Source organism: Rhinolophus hipposideros (assembly GCF_964194185.1).
Source record: "Rhinolophus hipposideros genome assembly, chromosome: 20".
Classification (NCBI taxonomy): Eukaryota; Metazoa; Chordata; class Mammalia; order Chiroptera; family Rhinolophidae; genus Rhinolophus; species Rhinolophus hipposideros.
The window spans coordinates 16,298,262-16,320,880 of record NC_138066.1 but is presented as its reverse complement, the minus strand read 5'-3'; the positions used below and the strand labels follow the sequence as shown (position 1 = coordinate 16,320,880).

Genomic DNA, 22,619 nt, shown 5'->3' with positions numbered 1-22,619 from the left:
CCATGAAAAGACATGGAGGAACCTTAAACCCATATGACTAACTGAGAAGAGGCAATCTGAAAAGGCTACATACTGTATGATTCCAACTCTGTTAGAGTCTGGAAAACGTAAAATTGTGGAGGCAGTAAAAAGATCCGTGGTTTCCAGGAGTGAGAGGGAAAGGAAGGATGAATAGACAGAGCACAGAGGATTTTTAGGGTGGTAAAACAGTTCTGGATGATACCATGATGATGGATACATATCATCATACACTTGTCAAAACCCACAGAGTGTACAACAGTAGGGGCAGGAAGTATATAGGGCCTCACTATACTTTCTGCTCAATTTTGTTGTGAAACTAAAACTGCTGTAAAAAATAAAATCTATTTTTTAAAAAATGGACCAAGAAGAATTCTGAAATGTCAGTGCTTTGTAAGTGAAGAATGAGGAATTATAGAGGATTCTTTGGATTGCCGAGTTGGTTGCCAAAGGGGCCTTAGCTCCATCATGACAGAGATGCCCCTGGAGGAGGCAAACCAGGCTCCCTCTCAGCATCCTAGCTTTTACACAAAGAGGTTGGGAACCATTGAGGCCATACTCATATGTGAAAGCATTTTATATACCTTGAAATATTCTATAAACTAAATGTTAATTATTACTATTTTTGCCCCTGGGTTAAAAGGATTACCCAGGACCTAAACTGGAATATTAAAGCCGGCTTTTAGTCTAAAACACTAAATATACGGTAATTGAGAAGTAATATATGATCTCTTTGATTGGCAGATTCAGAATGTTCTTCATGAATTTTTTCAAAATTCAGATTACCAGCTTGGTAAGCATGCCTATTACTATAGCATTTATGTTTTTCTCTCTTTTTTGGGAAAGAGAAGGGGTGCTGAATTAAGATGAAGAGTCAATATTGAGATAGATGTTATACAGATATACTTAAGATCTTTGGCTCTTTCCAGATGGAGAACGCAGAGAAGCAATAGTCATTTTCAATTCTTTTAGTCTAGTGGCTCATTTTATTACAAATATTCTGTAATATGTTTTATTATCCTATCAAATTCCTAGAAAATATTACTTACATATATTTTAAAAGAAAGATATAATGTCACATATCTTTGTGATATAAAGGAGAAATATGAGGAGAGACGTAAGAAAATTATATGTACTAAATTTCAGTATATGAATGTTTGGTTACAACTTCACTATAAGATAGAATGGAGTAGTCAGAAATCTGTATTTACTTATAAAGCATGTTTAGATATAAGAAAAGTAAAATTACATCTGATCGACCATTTCTTTGTATTTGGCAATTTGAAATAAGAGCAAAATGAATGGATTTGTATATGGACAAATCCCCATGAATAGGAGAGGTAGAAAATGCAGACTGACACAGGTATGTGTGTTAGAGTTCAGATACAATTTATGATATTACTTCCCATTACGTAATTTCCTGAAATGGTGAACAACTCTTGATAAAGTTCCAGAAGGAAGCAAAGTACAATCCTCTCTCAAATATTCATAGTAGTTATACTTTTCAAAAATTCAACAGTAAAAATATGTTTTGTATTTTGTACTTAAAATAGGGGTAGGTTCTAGACTCCAAATTATTCTAAGCAGGTGTTTTCACCTACTTGAGAGTCTGGCAGGAGGGGGAAAGTCTTGATTGTGCTGGAATTGCAGGAGTTCCGCCTGTACTGCTACTCCCCATCATTGTGGCAACAAAAACTCACCTACAAATTCCCTCCATGCTCACGGGGGAAGAGGGAGGCAGTAAGCACCACACATATGGACAGCCAAAGATTTTGATGCTTTCGTTTTCAGAAAGGTTTCCTTATATGAGATTAAGCCCCCCAGACCCCCCAAAAAAATCGGACTTGTTGAATAAAGAACTAGAGTTTAGGTCCTGAGATTTACATAATTTATATCCAGTTGATTTTTTCCAATTGATTTTTGACCACTTGATTAGACTGATAACAATTATTATCTGAAGTCTGTTTTCACTTTTAAAAATAAAATATGCTTTCCATTCTTCCGAAACATGATTTGGACCTGGCTAACAACCTTTTACTTTTCTCTTTTCAGCCTATCCAAAAACTACAATTCTTCACTTAGTACAACCTCAACGCTCCTTTCAGAAAAGCTTTGAAATAACTTATTTTATTTACTTAGTTTTTGATGGGGGTACAAAAAGAATGAAAAGAGCTCTATGTGAGATTGTGATAAAATTAGAGACATGTAGGCCACTCCAATTGGCAGTGTTTGTTTCTCTTCTCACCTCCTGTACTATAATAATATTTAATTTCGGTACCATTTATTCATTCAATATTTATTGAGCCCTCATTTAGTTCCAGAACCTGTGATGGGGAAGAGGATGCCAAGAGGACTAAGACATGTTTCCTGCCCTTAAATTGCTCAAAGTCCAGCCAGGGGACAGACACATACACTTAATAGCAACTGTTACTGATAGAAACCAGTCTGGCTTGCATGATCTTCCAGAGCTTAGGGGAAGATCTGGGATGCGGGTAACAGTCCTCTTGTGACAATAATTGATATCTCTTAATAAGCAGTTAAAAAATCAAGAGTGACTAAAGAATCTTTTTATGCACCAGCTCCTGATTCGCAGGAGGAGGTACTGTTAGAAGAGGGGAAGCCAGTGTATTAGTTCCTTCATCCTGAGCTTTCATACAGTTTGTATTTGCATCTTGGTAAGGTCATCAAGGATCATAATTGTCGTATTAAATGGAGGTTTTAAAACATCTTTGTTCAAACTCACTGCCACATTCACCATTATTTATCACTTTCTTATTCATGAAACTTTTTTTCTATGCTTTTGCGATATCATGCTCTCTTGATTTTTTTCCTTCTATCTTTGATCACCTTTTAGCATTTTTGTTTCCTGGTTCTTCTTTTCTTTGCACCTTCAGTGTTGTTTTCCAGAGTTTCCTTTCGGTTCTATTATCCCTTTACACACGATCCACACTTCCTGGGTTTTCTTATTCAAACCCATGACTCTCATCCATATTCCCATCCCAAACCTTCCTTCCCTCTGAGCTCCAGATCCTATTTGAAAAGATCAACAAGATTAGTGGTTAAGTGAATAAAGCAAGCTGTGGATCAATATGATCACATTTATATACAGAAAAACAAAAGATATTTGTATGTATTCAAAGTGAAAGCTGCAGGAAGGATGGCAATAAACTGTTGACAGTGGTTACTTCTGGGGCAGAGGGTGAAAGTACTGCTGGAGGGCAGGGGAAAAGTAGACTTTCATAGTTTGCTACTTACATTTTTGTATTATTTGAATCTTTTACTAAAAGAATATATTCATATTTTATTTATTTAACTTAAGAAACATTAAAGACAAAATAAAACATTTAAAATAAAGTCTGTAGAAGTGTTTGTTTTAGGATGTGTTAATATAAATGCTAGTAAACTAACACAGAGTTTTTAGTGGTCTTTTATACTACTGATGTGCATATTTGTTTCTGCTTTTTCTCAACCTGGTCATTAAAAGGTAGGCACATTCTTTTTAGTGTTTGGGTTGCTTGGTCAAGTAAAAGCCAGGAAAAATACTAATTTTATAGTAATTGAAATGTTACCCAACTGTATACCATTTACTTTATTGTAAATATTGATGGATATTAAGAAATACTTTTATGTTCTTCTTTTAAATGATTATAAAATATGAATGTATTATAACCACACTAACTAGCAAACAACCTTTATTCCATAATTAGAAGCACGTTGCAAACAATTGAATATTGCTGACTCAATGGAACCAAGATTGAACAAAATGGAATTTACAGAAGTAAGAAGTTATTTTATTCATTATTTGAATCAAATTATTTTGCCAGTTTCAATTGTCTTTGGTGGATGTCACGTATACATTAACTTAGAATTAAATTAAATGAAAGCATAGTAACTTATTTTATCGATTCTAAGATGCACACTTTAAAATATTTTAACAACTCTGAAGTTAGGTTACATTTTGTAATCAAAGGCATCTTATAAGTTCTTTCAATCAGTGGTACTCATGATGTGAAAGTGTAAAAAAACTTCCATTGACACCTTCAGGTAAGATGAAGAAAAACCAGCTTTTTGTATTCAGAGAAATCTGCTTATACAAATAATAATGAGATCTAACACTTAGCTATGTGCCAGGTATTATCCTAAGCTACCCATATGTTAGCTCATGTAAAAACTCTCGCAACCCTTATTCCTACTTTTATAAATGAACACACTGAGGTGCTGAAAGGTAAGTAACTTGCACCAGGTCTCACAGTTAGTGGAGCTGGGGAAATTTGTATCCAGGCAGTTTGATTTCAAAGTCTACATAATGTTGCATCTGAGAAAGGATGATTCTATTGCAGTGGAATAAGCAAAACAAGGACTATAATGGTACGAGCATTCTAAGTTTTCTATAGCCTGCTTTTATGTTTTTTCATGTCTTTCTTCTAATTCCGCTTGTTTTTCTCTGAGTCCCAGAGTAGAGGTTAACTTTTTCCTTCCGCGCTCCTACACCCTGGCCCCATTGAAGGTGATGACTATGCACTATATACAAATCCAAGGTTCTTAGGAAGGATTTCTGAAAACTTTCTTGAAGTGATTACCATACAGATAAGAATTTGGTAATCCTATCTTAGCCATGTTCTGTGTTTTCTTAGACTCCGTATTTGTCTATTCGGTATCCACGAGTCACAGGGCCAAACTAATGGCCGAAATTGTTTTAGATGCGTATCTCCCCTGCAATCATAGCCCATATTCTGAACCACCTCTGTATCTAAATCGAACTCACCAAGCCAGTCTTTTTCAAGGTTTCTCAATTGTTTAAGAAATTTTAAAGCTGTTTTCTAACTTACCGAAATTTTTATGTAATGAAATCTATTAATTTTTTAGAGGTTTTTTTTCTATTGCTTCTAATGCTTAGAAGTTTCTTTCCTTCCTAAGCTCAGCTGTATCCATCCATTTTTTTCTAGCTCTTTTTATTTTTAAATTAATTTGAAAATTATTTTGATAAATAATGAAGTGAGAATCCAACTTCATTTCTTTCCCTACCACGACTAGCTAAATATACCACTCTATTTATTGAACAAACCTTTCTTTTACAAGGAGCTAATTTTCTAAATGAAATTTCTTCTACATCATTATTTTCTTCTTTCCAATGGAAAATACAAGTAGAGTATTTTACAAAATTTGAATGACTGGAATTTTTTAGTGCCCATGTAAATTCAGTTTTGTCAGAAATCAGAGTATTCTCTAGAATACAAATTTCCCCAAGAATGTGTATATTTTAATGCATGTATTATTTTGTTAGTGTCAGATAACTCAAACTTAGAAGGATAGAAAAAGAGGCTTTTCTTTTACTTTAAAAAACTCGGCTGCAAATAGCACATCACAATTTTCAGTAAAAATCTTTTCAATCTTTCCCAGATAAATTAGAAGTGATGAGAAAAATCCTAGTTCCGTCTGGTCTCTTGTTACCTTACGTACTTCTGACAAAACTGTCACCCTTTCATTGTCTTTTCATATTTCTTGGAAAAGGCAATTTAATTTGCCAGACTGAAATGAAAACATTAATAATCATGGTGTGACATCTTACCCTGGTTCAGTTGAAACTAAATTTATTCCAGAGCCCCTATTTTACCTGGAAATTGCCAAAATAACATCACTTGAGTGCATTTTTAAAAATTAAGAGAACTATTATTAAGGTAATGTTGTAAAAATGAACTCCCGGGTCTTCCCAATTTGCAAAGAGAGAGGTCTTCTCTAGCAATGTCAAGTTAAAAATGTAACTTCTCCCATTCTTCCATGTGATTGGAAACCTCTTCATATTTCATATTTCATTATTTCTAAGGTAAACAGTTTTCCTTTTGCACTTCTGATATCAAAATGCATCTTACAAGTGATGGAGGTGTCTATATGGTCTTGGTGATGATGATTTCATCAGTGTATACTTATCCCAAAACTAATTAAGTTGTATATATTAAATATGTACAGCTTTCTTTTCTTTAGATTCCGCATATAAGTGAGATCATATGGTACTTGTCTTTCTCTTTCTGACTTATTTCACTTAACGTAATGTTCTCTAGATCCATCCATGTTGTTGCAAATGATAAGATTTCTTTCTTCTTTATGGCTGCGTAATACTCCATTGTATAAATGTACACCAGAAGCTAAATAATAATGAATGCCAACTATAATTTTATACATATAATGTGATGGCTCGGTGCGAGGTCGGAGGGATAGTGGATGGGGGGAAGGGGGTTCACAGTGTGAGGGATATAAATGATGAACGTCTAAGTATTCCCTTGTCTTGTACACCTGAAACTAATAAATTAAAAAAATATATGTACAGCTTTTTACATGTCAGTTATACCTCAATAAAGTGTTTTTTTTAAAAAAGATGCACCTTGCAAACAATGGATACATTTAATGAAATAATATTTTCCTCTCTCCTCCAACCCCCCAAATCTATTTTTAAATCAGTAGTCTATCTTATGATTGGTGATATTTTGATAATTGGAAAAAAAGGCTATTTGCTCTTTATGAGCAAAGCACCTAATATAAAACGACAAAAAGGATAAAATTAAGAGAATTGAAGGAATATCTGATAATGAAAACAAGCAATCAAACAAACAAAACTGAGCAGATTTCAAGATTAAAAATAATTTAATGGAACCACAACCATTTTCTATATTTGTAAATGTTAAAGTTGTATATTTATAAAATTTAAAATTAATAAAGATGATAAGCTTCATGAGCTTATAGAACATTTCAATGCAATATGTAAAAATACATGAGAAATATAAAGTAAATGAACAAAAATCTACAATAATTGTGGCAATATTAAAACGTGTTTTTTTTTTTGTTACCAGCTCTATTGAGATAGAGCTGTATTTATTTTCTATGGCTGCTGTAACAAATTATCATGAATTTGGTGCCTTAAAAAAACAGAAATTTATTCTTTCACAGTTCTGGCGACCAGAAGCCCAAAATCATTATTATTGGGCCAAAATCAAGGTGTCAGCAGAGCTGCACTCATTCTGGAGGCTATAGTGGAGACTTGCCTTTTCCATTTTCTGGTGGCTGCTTGTATCCCTCGACTTGTGGCGACATCACCAGTCTTTACTTCTATGGTCACATTACCTCCTCTTCTGTCTGAGAAATCTCCCTCTAATAAGAGCACATACAATTGCATGTAGAGCCCACCTAAATAATCCAGGATAATTTCCTCATCTCAAATACCTTAACTAAATCACAGCTGCGAAGACTTTTTTCCTCTATAAGGTAGTATTGACAGGTTCCAGAGATTCGGACCTGATTTATCTCTGAGGGGTATTATTCAACCTCCTACATTCTTACAATTCACCCATTTAGTGTACAATTCATTGGTTTGGAGTGTATTTACGTAACTGTATAACCATTAAAACAATCGATTTTAGAACATTTTTATCACCCCCAAAAGAAACCCCATACCTATCAGCAGTCATTGCCCATTTCCCTCCTAACCTCTAGGCCTAGAACTCCACCAATCTACTTTCTGTCTCTTATAGCTTTTCCTATTCTGGAAATTTCATATAAATGAAACCATACAATATATGGCCTTTTGTTATTGGCTTCTTTCACTTAGCATACATGTTACAGCATGTGTCAACACTTTATTTTTATTGCTGAATAATATTCCTATTTGTGGACATTTCATATTTTATTTATCCATTTGTAAGTTGATGGACATATGGGTTGTTTTTCCTTTTTGACCATTGTGAATGTGAACATTTGCATATATGGTGAACATGTTTTCAATTCTCTTGGGTATATACATAGGAGTGGAATTGCTGGCTCATATAACATTATGTTGATTCTTTTGAGGAACTGCCAGACTCTTTTCTACACAAAAAATGGCTGCACCATTTTACATTCCTACAAACAGTGAACAAGGATTCCTATTGCTCCACATCCTTGACAACACTTGTTATTCTCTGTTGTTTTTTTTGTTTGTTTTATTTTTTAATTATAGCCATTCCTATGGGTATGAAGTGGTAGCTCATTGTGGTTTTGAAATGCATTTCCCTGATGGCTAAAATGATATTGAACATTTTTACATGTATTAATTGGTCATTTGTATATTTTCCTTGGAGAAATGTCTACTTAGATCCTTTGACCATTTTTAAATTGGTTTGTCTTTTATAAGAGTTATTTTATATTCTAGATACAATCCATTGGTCAAATATATAATTTGCAAATATTTTCTCCTATTTTGTGGGTTATCTTCATTTTGTTGATGGTGTCCTTTGAAGCACAAAAGTTTTAAAATTTAATGAAGTCCAATTTATCTAATTTTGTTATTGTTGCTTCTACTTTGGCGTCATGTCTAAGAAACCATTGCCTAATATCAAGGTCATAAAGGTAGACGTTTAAGTTTTATAGTTTCAGCTCATATTTAAGTTATTTAAGTCTTTGATGCATTTTGAGTTTATTTTTGTGTATGATGTGAAGTGATAAAACATTTTTTAAAAAGTATTTGATAAGTCAAAGAGGTAAAAAATAAATAAGGATATAAAGAAACTGTTACATTATCAATAAGACTTATTATAAAAGTATATATCGAACTTCAATCCCTCCAGTGACCCTGGTCCAGTTTTCTTAGAATATTGTCAAAATTTGTTATAAACAGGACACCAAGAAAACCTTATAAGTCTAAAAACTAGAAATTTGACATGTTAGATTCTCTTATTATGTAACAAAACTAGAAAATAATAAACAAATTTTAAAATTATTAAGCCCAACCATTTAGAAATTTAAAAATTAATCTCTTTAATAATTCTTGGGTCAAAGTCTTACATCTGATTTTATGGAATGCTATTAAATGTTTACTCAAATGAGAAATTGTAGTCTTAAAACTTTTAAAAATGAGGTGGGATGAGGAATTTTAAAAATACATGTATATTTAAAAATAGAGTAAATATATATAAATACACACACACATACATATATTCCCATGGCATAGAATTAATTCTTGTTAACATGTTGGCACATTTTCTAAGAAAAATACTATTCAATTAAAAGAAATTATTGTGACCAAAGAATGAATTTAAATAATACATAAAAGTATGAAGGTGGGGATTTTAAAATCACCATAAATTTGTTACCCAGAAATAACCATTGTCACCCTTAAATAAACATTATTTTAAACAGCTTTATATACTTTGTCTCAATAGATAGATGGGTATATAGATGTAGATGATCATAAATTCTGTTATAAGATTTTAATCACTTAAAATAAAAAACATTTAATTGTACTTGATTCTAATAGAGAAAAGAGAAACTGAAGTAAAAATAAGGAAATTGTTGAAATTAAACATATCTTCACAAAAGTTATTCTAAAATCATTCCAACACAAGACCATATGATGAAGATCAGGAAAGGTTGCAGTCATTATTTTTTTAAATCACATAGTTCAATTATAGAAATAACAGTTGACACCTTATAAAAAATGAAGGTATTTCCTCATGTTTTCCTATCTTTTTCCTAGCCAGACAATCAGCTCTAATTGTCTTTTGGAACAAAAATTAATATAAGACCCGGTCTTATTTTACTATAAGTAAAGTAAAAAATATAATATAATATAATAAATACAATGTAATGTAATGTAATATAATATAATGTAATATAATATAATATAATACTGGGTCTTATATTAATTTTTGCTCCAAAAGACGCATCAGAATTGATTGTCTGGCTAGGTCTTATTTTCGGGGAAACAGGGTACGTATCATATATGACAAACGAGGTCTGACAATTAAGTTCACGAACTCATCCAAGAAAAAGTGCTACATACATCATTGCTGAATATCACTACAGTCACCTTCGAAGTACTCCCCTTGGAAAACTATGCACCGACGCCAGCTCCTAGTCCACCCTTCAAAGCAATTTTGGAACTCTTTCTGGAATGGCCATCAGAGCCATTCCAGAGCTGTCATCGTATTACCCTTAATGTCCTGAATGTTATTCAAATGTCTTCTTTTCAATGTTTCCTTTATCTTTGGGTAAAGAAAGAAGTCATTGGGGGCCAGATCAGGTGAGTAGGATGGGTGTTCCAATACAGTTATTTGTTTACTGGCTCAGAACTCCCTCACAGACAGTGCCGTGTGAGCTGGTGCATTGTCGTGATGCAAGAGCCATGAATTGCTGGTGAAAAGTTCAGGGCGTCTAACTTTTTCATGCAGCCTTTTCAGCACTTCCAAATAGAAAACTTGGTTAAATGTTTTTTTGATATCAAAAAAAGGTTAGCAACATTGTTGCAACAAGTTCGCGAACTTAATTGTCTGACCTCATATATGTACGAAAGGCTCCATGTCACAATCACTTCTGAAACGGCAATTTCTGTCAAATAAAAACATTACACTGTGTCCTCATCCACCTTATTCCCTACATCTGGCACTGTGTGACTTCTGGCTCTTCCCCAAAGTCAAAATGACCATGAAAGGTAAACATTTTGAATCGATTCAAGACATCGAGGCAGCCATGACAGTGTAGTGAGACACTCACAAAAGGACTTCCAGAACTGCTTCAGAAAGTGGCAAGAATGATGGGATGAATGTGTTTGAAGCGAGGGGGAGTATTTTGAGGGGAATTAATGGCAATGGGTCTTTTACTGTAGTAATTTTTAAAAATTTAAACATTCACCGTATTTTTTTATCACACCTTGTTGTATGTGTATGTGTATGTATGTATGTATATCCATCAATTTAAGAAGAAAATGGGTAAAGGTGATGTATACCTACTAATACTTGATACAAACTCATTAGCATTCTACATAATACTTTTGTGGGTATCTATCCACCTAATTTCGTTTTAATGGATGGTTTGGGTTATTAATATTAGTTTTCCTGACAATTGCCAACTTCTCTTCCTGAAATGCAAAGAGCACATATTCAGGTACTATCATTATAGAGAAGTGCTGTTGCATCAATTAGAAACAAAGAAAGTACTTCTTGTATAGAAATATTTATTGAAAAAATTTAATTATCTGATCAATAAATCATTGAGCCATCTTATCTGACATAGAAGTAGTGTTTGGAACACTTGCTTTAAAAGAGATTTGTTCTAAGGCTATTTTGTCAGAACTGTTTAATGAAACTGAAAGAAAATAAATGTCAGGCTAAAAGGCAACATATTACACACAGGTGCCATCCAGTGGAGAAACAATGCCTTGCGATTGCCCCGCTGATTGTAATGAGTGAGCAGTGTGATTAGCACTTAGGAAGGAGAATATTTGGAGGAAATGGAGTCAAAGAGTAATAGTTAATGTAGAGAAAAAGACAAATGTAGGGAATGGTCACAGATGCCTGGATATGCATATCACTTTTCTAGCACGTCTGTTTTCTGGTGGATAAACGAACAGGTGATGATGTTTTTGTTTATTATAAGTTCTTTCACTGTTTGTATATTTTATTCTGGTAAATGCAGACCCAAAGTAAGTATTTTAGAATATTTATTCCTAGTTTTTTGGTTGTTAAGTATGTACTGAATGTTTACTCTGTGTGCTAGGAGAAATGTCAAAATAAGAAGTTGTATTTCTTATCCTTAAGGATGCATTGTTATGGGACTGTGTCTGTGGGTATGTGTAGGCATTTGTGTGTGTGTGTGTGTGTGTGTGTGTGTGTGGGTGAGCGCATGCGTGCACGTGTGTGTACATGCACGCATACATACACACACTGGATGGAACCAAAATAGGATCCAGGGATTGGAAGGATCAAAATGTAAGCAAATTAAGGACACACACCACAAAAAGACAATTATAAAGCAGTGAACAGGTGCAAAACATTATGAATTATTATATTCATCGCTGCCAAGGGATACAGAGTAAAAGAAAAATGAGACTTCAGTGGGGCAGGTTTCATGTAGGAAGTTCCTCTGGTGGTCATGAGTTTTGAATTTCTTCCACCTGCCATACCTTGTATCTCTTTACTTTGAAAGGAACTTTAAGAACAATGCTTTAAACATTTATATATTGACAGAACTAATTTAAAATATCTAATGTATTGGTTTCTTTGAGATTTGTTTCATTTTATAAGTTGAATATTTAGGTACATAAGAAATATGTTTTGGGAGAGTGTTAGTTAGGCTTTGTTTTAAATTCTCAGAATGCTCTGGTTCCCAAGAGATCTCACTCTAGGAGACAAAACTTACTATTTGTATAATTTTAACACTGGTATTGAGTTGTTCAAATAGGTATTGTGTTCCCAATACAAATTTGAAAAGGAACAGAAATCTTAACCTTTAGATTTCAGTGGGCTCCCACTAGCAAAATTAACTGTATTGTCTTCAGGCCAGGAGTAGGCAGGAGCTGATAAATGGATCAGTTCTGGAATTCCCAGATTTCAATCTTATAAAAGATCTACCCTTTCATTTCACTATCTGATTGGTTAATTTGTTTATCAACAGAAGACCATTTCAAGTATATTTGTTTTATCTAAACATCATTAACATGGTTATAGAAAATGTAGTTAACTTAGGTAGGAGGATTCTTTTTGAATTTTCTGGACTTTTGAGCTCTATAAATTCCCTTTGTTTTGATCAAGGCTTTCCTAATAATCTGCTTCAGGAGAAGTCTGGAGAGATAAGCATGTCTTATTTTGGTATTTTTTTTGGTATGTCTTAAGGCAAAGGTTACCTTGAGTTGTTAAAGTGCCCGTAACTTTTGAAATGATGGTTCCACAAATGGCTGTATGTCCCTCTCCCCAAAAAAAGTTTCTGTAAGTTGATTGGTGGTTTAGAACTTGGATCCGTTTTCCAAATAGAAGCAGTATTTTATATAGTGGCAGGGGTGTTTGGTTTCATTGTGCCTGAAGTGGAGTTCTTAGTAAGAGTGACTATTTCTGTGGGGAAAATACTCTCTGAAGAAAAGGACGTCATCACGATGCACTACCAGGGGAAGGAAATTTCTTTTCTCTAACCGTGTAATGACTACATACAAGACCTTCAGTATGACAAGAGTGCATGGAGTGAGGGGTAAGGATGGCCTCAGGAAGAGGTGAGCCTCCAAAGACTCCAGAGTAAGGAGCTGGGGGAGGTGACCTCTTATCAGTACAGATCCTCTTTCCCCATCTCTGGGGGCTCCAGAGATGACACACTTTTATTTCCACTGATATTATGAGTTGGCTCTGGCCTGGGTTATATTCTTTCCTGATTTATTCTTCTCACAGTTAGTTCCCTAAACTCTTGCCTCCGAAGTAGAGCTTTCTCAGACAAGAGTGAATCCTCTTAAAGGACTATTCTCTGGGGGAGTGTGGCCTGCTTATCTGTTCTGCTCACTCTAGGCACCAGAATAATGACTCAGATTATCATTTGTGTTTAACATCCCCAGTTATCCATAACAAACATTTAGATTTTTTTGTCTTATGATTACATAAATACAAAAATGGGTTGAGAATGGGTGAATGCACACTATAGAATAAAACTCTAGTTTGCTTTATGTCTAGTTGTCCCAATGGCATGGTGATGGGAAGATGCCGCAGACACAGTTAAAGGCTGTAGCGTTTCTTTTATGGCAAAGGATACTTACAGAGGTAGTTTGTTCTATAAAGCAAGATGCACCACAGCATGCTTCCAAACAGAGGTTCCCCAAAGTCCCTCACAGGAGTTAGACCATTGGCACAGATCAAGGTATAGGGTTTCAAAGCATCCTGGTTTGCCTGGGACTAAGGGGTTTCTCAGAACATGGGACTTTCAGTGCTAAAACCAGGAAAGTCCCAGGCAAAGTGAGGCAGTTGGTCACCCTAATTTAGGAGTTTGCTTTGCTTTGACGTCTCCCACCTGGTCATTGTGTGGATGCTAGCCACACATGTACCTCCTCAATGAGGGCAAGTGAAACAGTCCAATACCTTCCTGATTATACTAGGTAAAGTGAGGGTCAGTTTCCCTGGAACATCCTTCAGCAGCCTGGGCTTCAAGTGGTCTGAGGTTATATAATGGGCTTAAGAATAATTTTATGCAAAAACAACACATACTGTACAGTGGGATTCAGGTATTAACTTTTGATTGTGCCATACTGAGGAACTGGTGCACCCCTTGGCCAGAAGTAAATAAGGGCCATGCTTGTACCTGGATTCTCTTCTTTGGAACTCAGTCTGTTCTTGCTTCATAGTGGTCTGCTTTGAGATAGTCACTGCCTTATGCTGGGTTGTTTCTTATCAATTACATAGTCCGAGGCCTTCAGACAGACATGGTTCAAAGTTTAAAATTTAAATAGAGGCTCCATCAACTGTACTCAAAGATTGCCTTTCCTTTAACATGTTCTACTAAATCCAGGCTTTGTATTTTCCCTGAAATAGTATGTGTCTGAGTGGCTTTCTATTCTATCATTTGTAATTTTGTATTTTGTGATTTTTATTTGGCTCATTTTATTTTTCATGTGCTTTGAGCTGTGGCAGGGGAGGACAGAATGATCGCTTGGAGAGAGGTAGAGGCGGCAACATTGATAGAATAGAAAGCCACTCAGATACATACTATTTCAGGGAAAATACAAAGCCTGGATTTAGTAGAATCTGTTAAAGGAAAGCCAATCTTTGAGTACAGTTGATGAAGCCTCTCTGTTTAAATTTTAAACTTTGAACCATGTCAGTCCGAAGGCCTCGGACTATGCAATTGATAACAACCCAGCATAAGGCAGTGACCATCTCAAAGCAGTGAAACTACATGAAGAAACCTTGGGGGGGAAGGGGGCATTTTAGGCCAGGGAAATGGGGGGCCTGTGGCAAACTATCCTCTAAGTTGGTGTGTGTCTTCCTCGGTGGTCTTCAACTGCAAGGAATACATAAATCCATGAACTGTGTCATGAGTGCCTCCTTATTATTTGTAATAGTTTCCTAGGCCTGCCATAACAAAGTACCGTAGACTGGGTGACTTAAACATCAAAAATGTAATTTCTCACAGTTCTGGAGGCCAGAGGGCCAAGACAAGGTATTGGCAGGGTTGGTTTCTTCTGAGGGCTTCTCTCCTTGGCTTGTAGGTGGCTGTCTTCTCTCTATGTCTTCATGTAGTCTTTTTTCTGTATGTGTCTGAGTCCACATTTCCTCCTTTTATAAGGGCACAAGTCATATTAGCTTATGACAGCTCTGGGCCCCCCCCAGGGCTCACCCTAATGAGTAGATTTTAATTTAATTACCTCTTTAAAGACCCTATCTCAAAATACAGTCACATTCTGAGGAACTGGGGGTTAGGTCTTCAACATATGAATTTGGGGGAACTCAACTCAGCCCATCACATTGCCTAAGCTACCTTTCACCAGTAGGGGTAAAATTGTGTGTTTCAGTCTGATGATGATGATGATGATGATGATGATGATGATGATGATTAGATATTAAATGGGGCCTTTGTTCAATTCATTTGTTAAGCAAATTTTTTGAAATCAGAGGGGTTAAAGTATTCGTCTGCTTTGTTGAGTATATAATTAGCATTAATTGTTTTTAAAATTTTTCTCTCTGAGACAAGAAAGCTAATTTTCTGTCTAAATGCCATATGAACACACCACCTCATCAATTATAGATAGCAAATATAATCTGCGTATTTCAATATTAAAGTCCTTGTTTGCAGACATTCCTGAAAATGTTATTGACTCCCAAGGCTTACAAAGACAGTTTAGAAGTTAATACCTAAGAGAGTTTCCAAACATAGTTTTCTTTCTATTGTTCTTACATCAACCACTGCATCAACCCCCCAGTTGATCTGCAGTTAAATTAAGTGTGGATCCCAATGGCCCAGAACTGTAGAATCTAACAGTAGCTACCAACCTATGAAGTGTGACATTTATCATATTCTCAATATTTTGGTTTTCAAGTCAGAAAGGAAAAGCCCCAAACTCATTACACTGGAACCCAGCATATAGAGACAACTTGATTAAATACAGTTCAAGTGTGTAACAGCTCACAGAGCTATTAAACTGAAGGATATCAGTAGTTAAATATGTTGTTAAATTAATTTAAACACTCACTTCAGGATTTATGAATGTTAATTGATTTATTCCTTGGGAGGATATGAAAATGCAAAGGCTACCATGTGTTTTCACTTTTTCTGATTTTACAAGAGACACTGGCAAACTGCTGTAATTGTTCTATTCGGAATTTGATTTGCAGTTGAGTTGGCAACTGGTAGTCTTTATAGCATATACCTAACACTTACAGAACATGCTCGTTCAGAAAGCCCACAGGTTATAAATCCAGAATGTTAAAGTGTCTGTCGGAGAAATAGTTAAACCAATTCTTGATTTAATAGCATTCCCACAGCCAGAAAACTCGTACAGCTTTGAAGTCAATTCCAAAAAGCTTAATATAAAACAGGATGATTCTTTTAATAAATCAGTCCTTTTTTTCAGCATTAGAGGATTGTGCCACAGTATTTCCAGAAAATGTCAACTATTCAGTAACCCACGCCTATATAGTCATTTAATTTATGACAATGGAAGCAAGAATATACATTGGGGCAAAGATAGTGTATTCAATAAATGTTGCTGGGAAAACTGGACAGATATATGCAAACAAACAAACAAACAAAAAACAATGAAACTAGGACACCTTCTCACTCCATATACAGGAATAAACTCAAAATGGATTAAAGACTTAGATGTAAGACCTGAAACCATAAAATTCCTAGAAGAAAACATAGGAAGTCAACTCTCATACATTACCCCTAGTAATATTTTTACTGACAATGCTCCTCAGGCAAGGGAAACAAAAGAAAAAATAAACAAATGGGACTACATCAAACTAAAGTTTTTGCACAGCAAAGGAAACAGTCAAAACGAAAAGACATTCTACTCAATGGGAGAAGATACTTGCCAATTATACTCATACATCTGATAAGGGTTTAATATCCCAAATTTGTAAAAAACTCATACAACTCAACACCAAAAAAGCAGTCCAAGTAACAATTGGGCAGAGGACTTAAATAGACATTTCTCCAATGAGTACATACAGATGGCCAACATACATATGAAAAGATGCTCAATGTCACTAATTATCAGAGAAATACAAATAAAAACCACAATGAGATATCATCTCATACCTGTCAATGTTGGTATCATCAATAAATAAACAAGTGTTAGCGAGGATGTGGAGAAAAGGGAACACTTGTGCACCGTGAGTGGGATTGCAAATTGTTGCTGCCACTGTAAAAAACAGTATCGAGTTTCCTCAAAAAATTAAAAATAGAACTATCCTATGACCCAGCAATTCCACTTCTGGGTATTTATCCGAAGAAATCCAAAACATTAATTTGAAAAGATAAAAGATATATGCACCCATATGTTCACTTGGCTATTTACAATAGCCAAGATATAGAAGCAACCGAAGTAGCCTCAATAGGTGATGGGATAAAGAAATTGTGGTACATACATACAATGGAATATTACTAGGCCATAAAAATGAATGAAATATTACCATTTGTGACAAATGGATAGACCTACAGGGTATTATGCTAAGCGAAATAAGTCATACTGAGAAAGACAAATACCACATGATCTCACTTAAACTCATATGTGGAATATAAAGAACAAAATAAACAAAACAGAAACAGATTCATGGATACAGAGAGCAAACTGATGGTTATTAGTTGGAAGGGCGGTGGGGGGACTAGGTGAGAAAGGTGAAAGGATTAAGAAGAACAAATTGGTAGTTACAAAATGGTCACAGGATATAAAAAAGTACAGTATGGGGAATATAGTCAATAACATTGTAAAAACTATGTATAATTATATACATGTCTATCCTTTACACTATACATCTGAAACTAATATAAAATGATACTGAGTGGCAACCATAATTGAAAAAAATAGTCAGGGGATGTAAAGTACAGCATAGGGAATATAGTCAATAATATTATAATAGCTATGTACTGTGTCAGATAGGTAATAGACTTATTTGGATTATCACTCTGTGAGGTATATAAATGTCTAATCACTATGTTGTTTTGTACTCCTGAAACTAATATAACTTGTACATCAACAGTAATTGAAAAATACATTTTTAAAAATTAAAAAAAAACTCTCTTGCTCTGCTTTAAATTTTCCTCTTTTGATCTCTAAGCCAGTTAATAATGGTTTATGATTTATTAGCATGGATTCAAACCTAATGCATCTCTTACATAATACATTCTAAATTTTCCTGGATGATATTAATGAGGAAGTGAAATATCGACTATCCTTCATTTCAAAAATTATGTGTCAATGAAATATACCAACAACATGTTCCCTTTTAAAAACTGCATTAGTTACTATACTTTAATTGCATGAAACAGAAACCAACCGGAGGTAACGTAACTGAAAATGAAATGTGCAGAATCCAAGGGCAGAAATAGGACCTGACTTCAGGAAGGGACTAGAACAGGGACTTGGAAAACATCACGACTCTTTCCTCTCTGCTTTCTGATTCATCTGTCTATATATAGGCTTTCGTGCATCCTCACTTCACACATGGAGGAATCTGGCCACCCAACAATTCTTAAGTTCACATTTGCAAGTCCAGCCTCTCTCAGACACTGAGTGGCCATTCCCTCGTCCTAATTCCCCGTTCCCAGTGGAAAGAATCTGAATGGCGTTGTTTAGGTGAAGTATCCTCCCCTGGTCCAATCACTTATGGCTACGGAAGTAGGGTCATGAAGACAAACTGACTACCAGTACACATTTGGCTAACTGCGGTGCTTGGGGCAGAGGAGGAAATCATTGACTGTGAATTGGGCTACAACTTCGAGAGGAGTCCACTCAGAAACTCTTCCGATGCTTGATCTATTTCTCTCTATCATGAGATATTATAGTGTGAGGTAAAAAGTCTGCCCTATACAATGCTGATGTAATCTAGAGGGGAAACAGCTCCAAAAATATCTAGTCCCACTGGTGTATGGTGTTGGAACCTGTAGTAATCACCTTTTTCTGTGGCACAGCTTGTAGAATAGCATGAACGTGAAAATGCTTTATCTAAGGGACAAGCAAATGATATGGGGAGAAAAAAATTGCAGCCAATAATTTCACATACATCAACTGAATCCTTAGGAAAATCCAAATAAAGAGCATGGCTTCTAATCATTTATCTTCTTTTTCTCTGCAGTATATCTTTTCACAGATTGCAGACTTTAAAAGTGAAATGTTTGAGGAACTCCTTAAGCACCTTTGCCACTATGCAGATGAATTCCGGGAGGTCATCAAAGCTGATATGCGGAGGCAGATGTTTGCTGAACTCTTCCTGCATTGTGACAGTGGGAAGGTAGGGTAAGACCCTTAGCCATGCTTCTCAAACTATTGGTTGTGAAGGACCAGTTTTTAGGTTGTTGTTGTTGATGACTTTTTCGTTTGTTTTTGTTTTTAAACTTTATTGGGGAATAGTGTATTCCTCCAGGGTTCATCAGCTCCAAGTCGTTGTCCTTCAATCTAGTTGTGGAGGGCGCAGGTCACTGGCCCATGTGGGAATCCAACCGGCAACCCTGTTGTTCACAGCTCGCACTCTAACCAACTGAGCCATCTGGCTGCCCTGATGATGTTTTTAATTTCCAATCTGTTGTGGACTGATACTCAATGAAAATGCGTTAGTAGAGGGGTATAAGGACATACAAAACATAACCCACGTTATCTTTTTATCAGATTCAAATCTGATTTATTATCTGTTCCTTCCTCAAATTGCTATAAAATTTTCTAGATGCTATTCTCAATTTCTGTACCTTTCTCATCATAGACTTGTACCAGTTTACAGACCACACCTTGCATGGCATGACATTTCCCAATGTATACCTTGTCTCTAAATCTCTTTCCCATGCTTAAGAATGGGTTGCTTAAGATTGTTTTTGTTTGCTCTCTTTCCTGGTGGCTTCCTATAGAAAAGAGCTGCAGGGAATAGAAAGCCTACCACATTTTAATATGCTGTTTCTTAAAAACAAGAAAAGTTTATATCAAAAAGGGTTTCTAAAAATGGTATTTGGGAGGATATTGGGATGCCAGGATACCAAATGGATTGCAAAAATAGAGACAAACTTTACTGATACATATTTGTTTATGAACTTTATTTGTTTGTATCACCAACAAATATCTTTTCTGTTCCAGAAAAGATTTAAGGAAGCTTACCAGAAAAGATAAAATGCAACAAAGGAACATAACTTAAAAGTAGGATGAAAAAAGTAAAAAATACAAGAGAGGGTACTAAATGAAACCGGGAACAAAGCCCCACATGCATACCATAATGATCTAAATATGTGTCTACAAGTTTGAATTTAAGCTTCCTAGCAGTGAATGTGAAAAAGGAAACATGACCAAACACTCTATCAACAATGTTTATAAGATAAATACAAACTGGTGCTAAGAAGAAGTATAGAAACTTGGGGTTCAAAGTCGGGAGTTTATCCCACAAGTACTCATTAAAGGGGCCCTATATGTTAAAGTGAACATCCTTTATGATGGACTTATAATAAGTCAAACAATGACTTTCTTAGGGCAGTTTTTTATAATCACCTTAAATGTAGGCAAATGATACCATACCCGACTGCAATTCAGTGAAAGCAATTCTTAAAGGAGCCAATGTATTGTGGTCTAGGTTCTCAAATCCCTGATAATTTGGCTTAAGTCAGGTATGTATTTTATAAAATCTGAAATGTCTATGTGTCTTTCAGGCAATCCTCCTTGAAAATTCCTTCCTTTAACAATGTTGGATGACAGCAGGTCAAGATTTTACTTCCTGGTAAAAGCCTGGCTATCTACAGAGTACTGTTGGCCAATTTAATACCAATTTATGTGACATAACAAATACAATGGGATAATATTTAGAGGAATTAACTGAGGTTTGCTTGTGCCTTTTGCTTTCCTTCCCAGCATTCAAATAGTAGTTGTGTGCTGATTTTGTAGGGAAGGTAGATGCAGTATAGAATAAAGAAGTTAATTGTGTCTGAATATTTTTAACCAGTGGCCAACTCAAGAGTTCAAAAGCCTGTACTTTCAGTTAAGAATGCTGAGCGCTTGAGGAGAAAAATGAAGAACCATAGAATAAAGAAGAATGCAGAATATGACATCAAAGCACTTTTTCTATCACTGGGAGATTATGACCAGCTGATGGAAGAAGTAGGTTGGAGGGGTTGTGACTAGGGGTTAGAGATTGTCTGGGTTCCTAAGTCAGAGTTAGTTGCTGATCCCCCACCCCTGAGCCCCAATCAGGGTTGGAGGTTGAAAGCAATATTATAGACACTCTTGGAAATTCCAAGTAGGTTGAAAAGAAATTTAAGAGCAGGGCTTATGCTTCATTTCCTGGGTGTAGCTTAGAGACTGCAATCTTCGTAGAGATGAGGGCTTATGCTTCATTTCCTGGGTGTAGCTTAGAGACTGCAATCTTCGTAGAGATGTCCTGAACCCAACATGACATTAAAGAGGGAGGGTAACTACTATTGAAAGAGGAGTTTAGGTGGGTGATCTTGAGGTTAGTCCCACTCCTGTGGCTAGAGGAAAGGGGATGAGTGTTCCCAAATACTTGTGTGTGAAGGGGAGTGAATGTGCTGAGAAGACGGCAGTAAAAAGTTCTGGGAGTACCCCCAGCAAGACACCTAAAGTTCGGACAAGAAGAGCCATGGGCATAAGCAATACAAAAGAAAACTTCCAAATGACTCAATGGGATGAACTCCATACGGTTAGAATCAACAAGTACTATGGCTGTCACTGAAAAAAATGCCACTTTCTCTGATGGTGGGACACTATATAAGCTCCCAAAGAAAAATGGTCAAAAAATATGAACACACAATTTATGGAATCATTATATACTCAACAGATGAGCAAAAATATTTTAAATAGATAATACCTATTGCTGGTAGGGATAGAGGAATAGTATTTTCTGAGACATTCCTGGTGAAATTTTAGTATAGTATCTTTTTAAAGTAATCTAGATATGTCTATTTAAATAAAAAGTACTTACATCCTTCAACCAAGTGATCCCATTCCTGAAATTTTTATCCCAAAGAAATAAAAGCACTAGTAAATAGAAAATACATGTACAAGAATGATTTGTGTGGCATTGTTTATGAAAGAGAGAGAGAGAGAGAGAGAGAGAGAGAGAGAGAGAGAGAGAGAGAGAGAGGTGTCTTGTGTGTCTGAAGGTGGACAATAAAAACCATAAAAATTCAAGGTTTAACATTGGTAAATTTTTAACAGTTAAGTAGTCTGAAGCATGACAGGATATCTCAAGTACAAGGCAAATTGCTGTACCTTGCGCCACCTACCATTAAGAAAGAGGCACAATGCTTATTGGATCTTTTTACATTTTAGGAACAACGTTTACTCTCATGTGCTGCTTTTATGTATGAACTGAGCCATCAGCAGCCAGAGTGGGTCCCAGAGCAAGAAAAGGCTTTGTAGACTTTGTAGGCTATGGTACAAAAACTCTTCTTTTCCTCGTGCCTTCTCCCCTAGAAGGTCCCACGGTATTTGAAGTATATAAGAGGAATTGGAATGCTATGGCAATAGTAGAATCACAGTGTAGATCCATCAAGTTTTGGAGCAAAATCATGCCCCCTACTAAAGTTACCATTTTCCTTAGAGAAACAAGTCCTGAGTGTGTTTATACTATGAAATGCTCATGAAATCATACCCTTATTATTTGTATACTTTTCTG

At 35.5% G+C, this 22,619-nt stretch overlaps 1 protein-coding gene across 1 annotated transcript in view; it reads left to right on the top strand.

Moving 5' to 3' along the window:
* Window positions 1–22,619, top strand: part of EFCAB5 (EF-hand calcium binding domain 5) — a gene marked incomplete at both ends in the record, with an annotated part of 137,916 nt that overhangs the window by 76,308 nt on the left and 38,989 nt on the right. Inside the window, 3 exon segments of the mRNA XM_081027072.1 lie at window positions 763–811; window positions 3,726–3,796; window positions 19,089–19,244. Of these exon segments, the coding sequence (XP_080883198.1) occupies window positions 763–811; window positions 3,726–3,796; window positions 19,089–19,244 (276 nt within the window).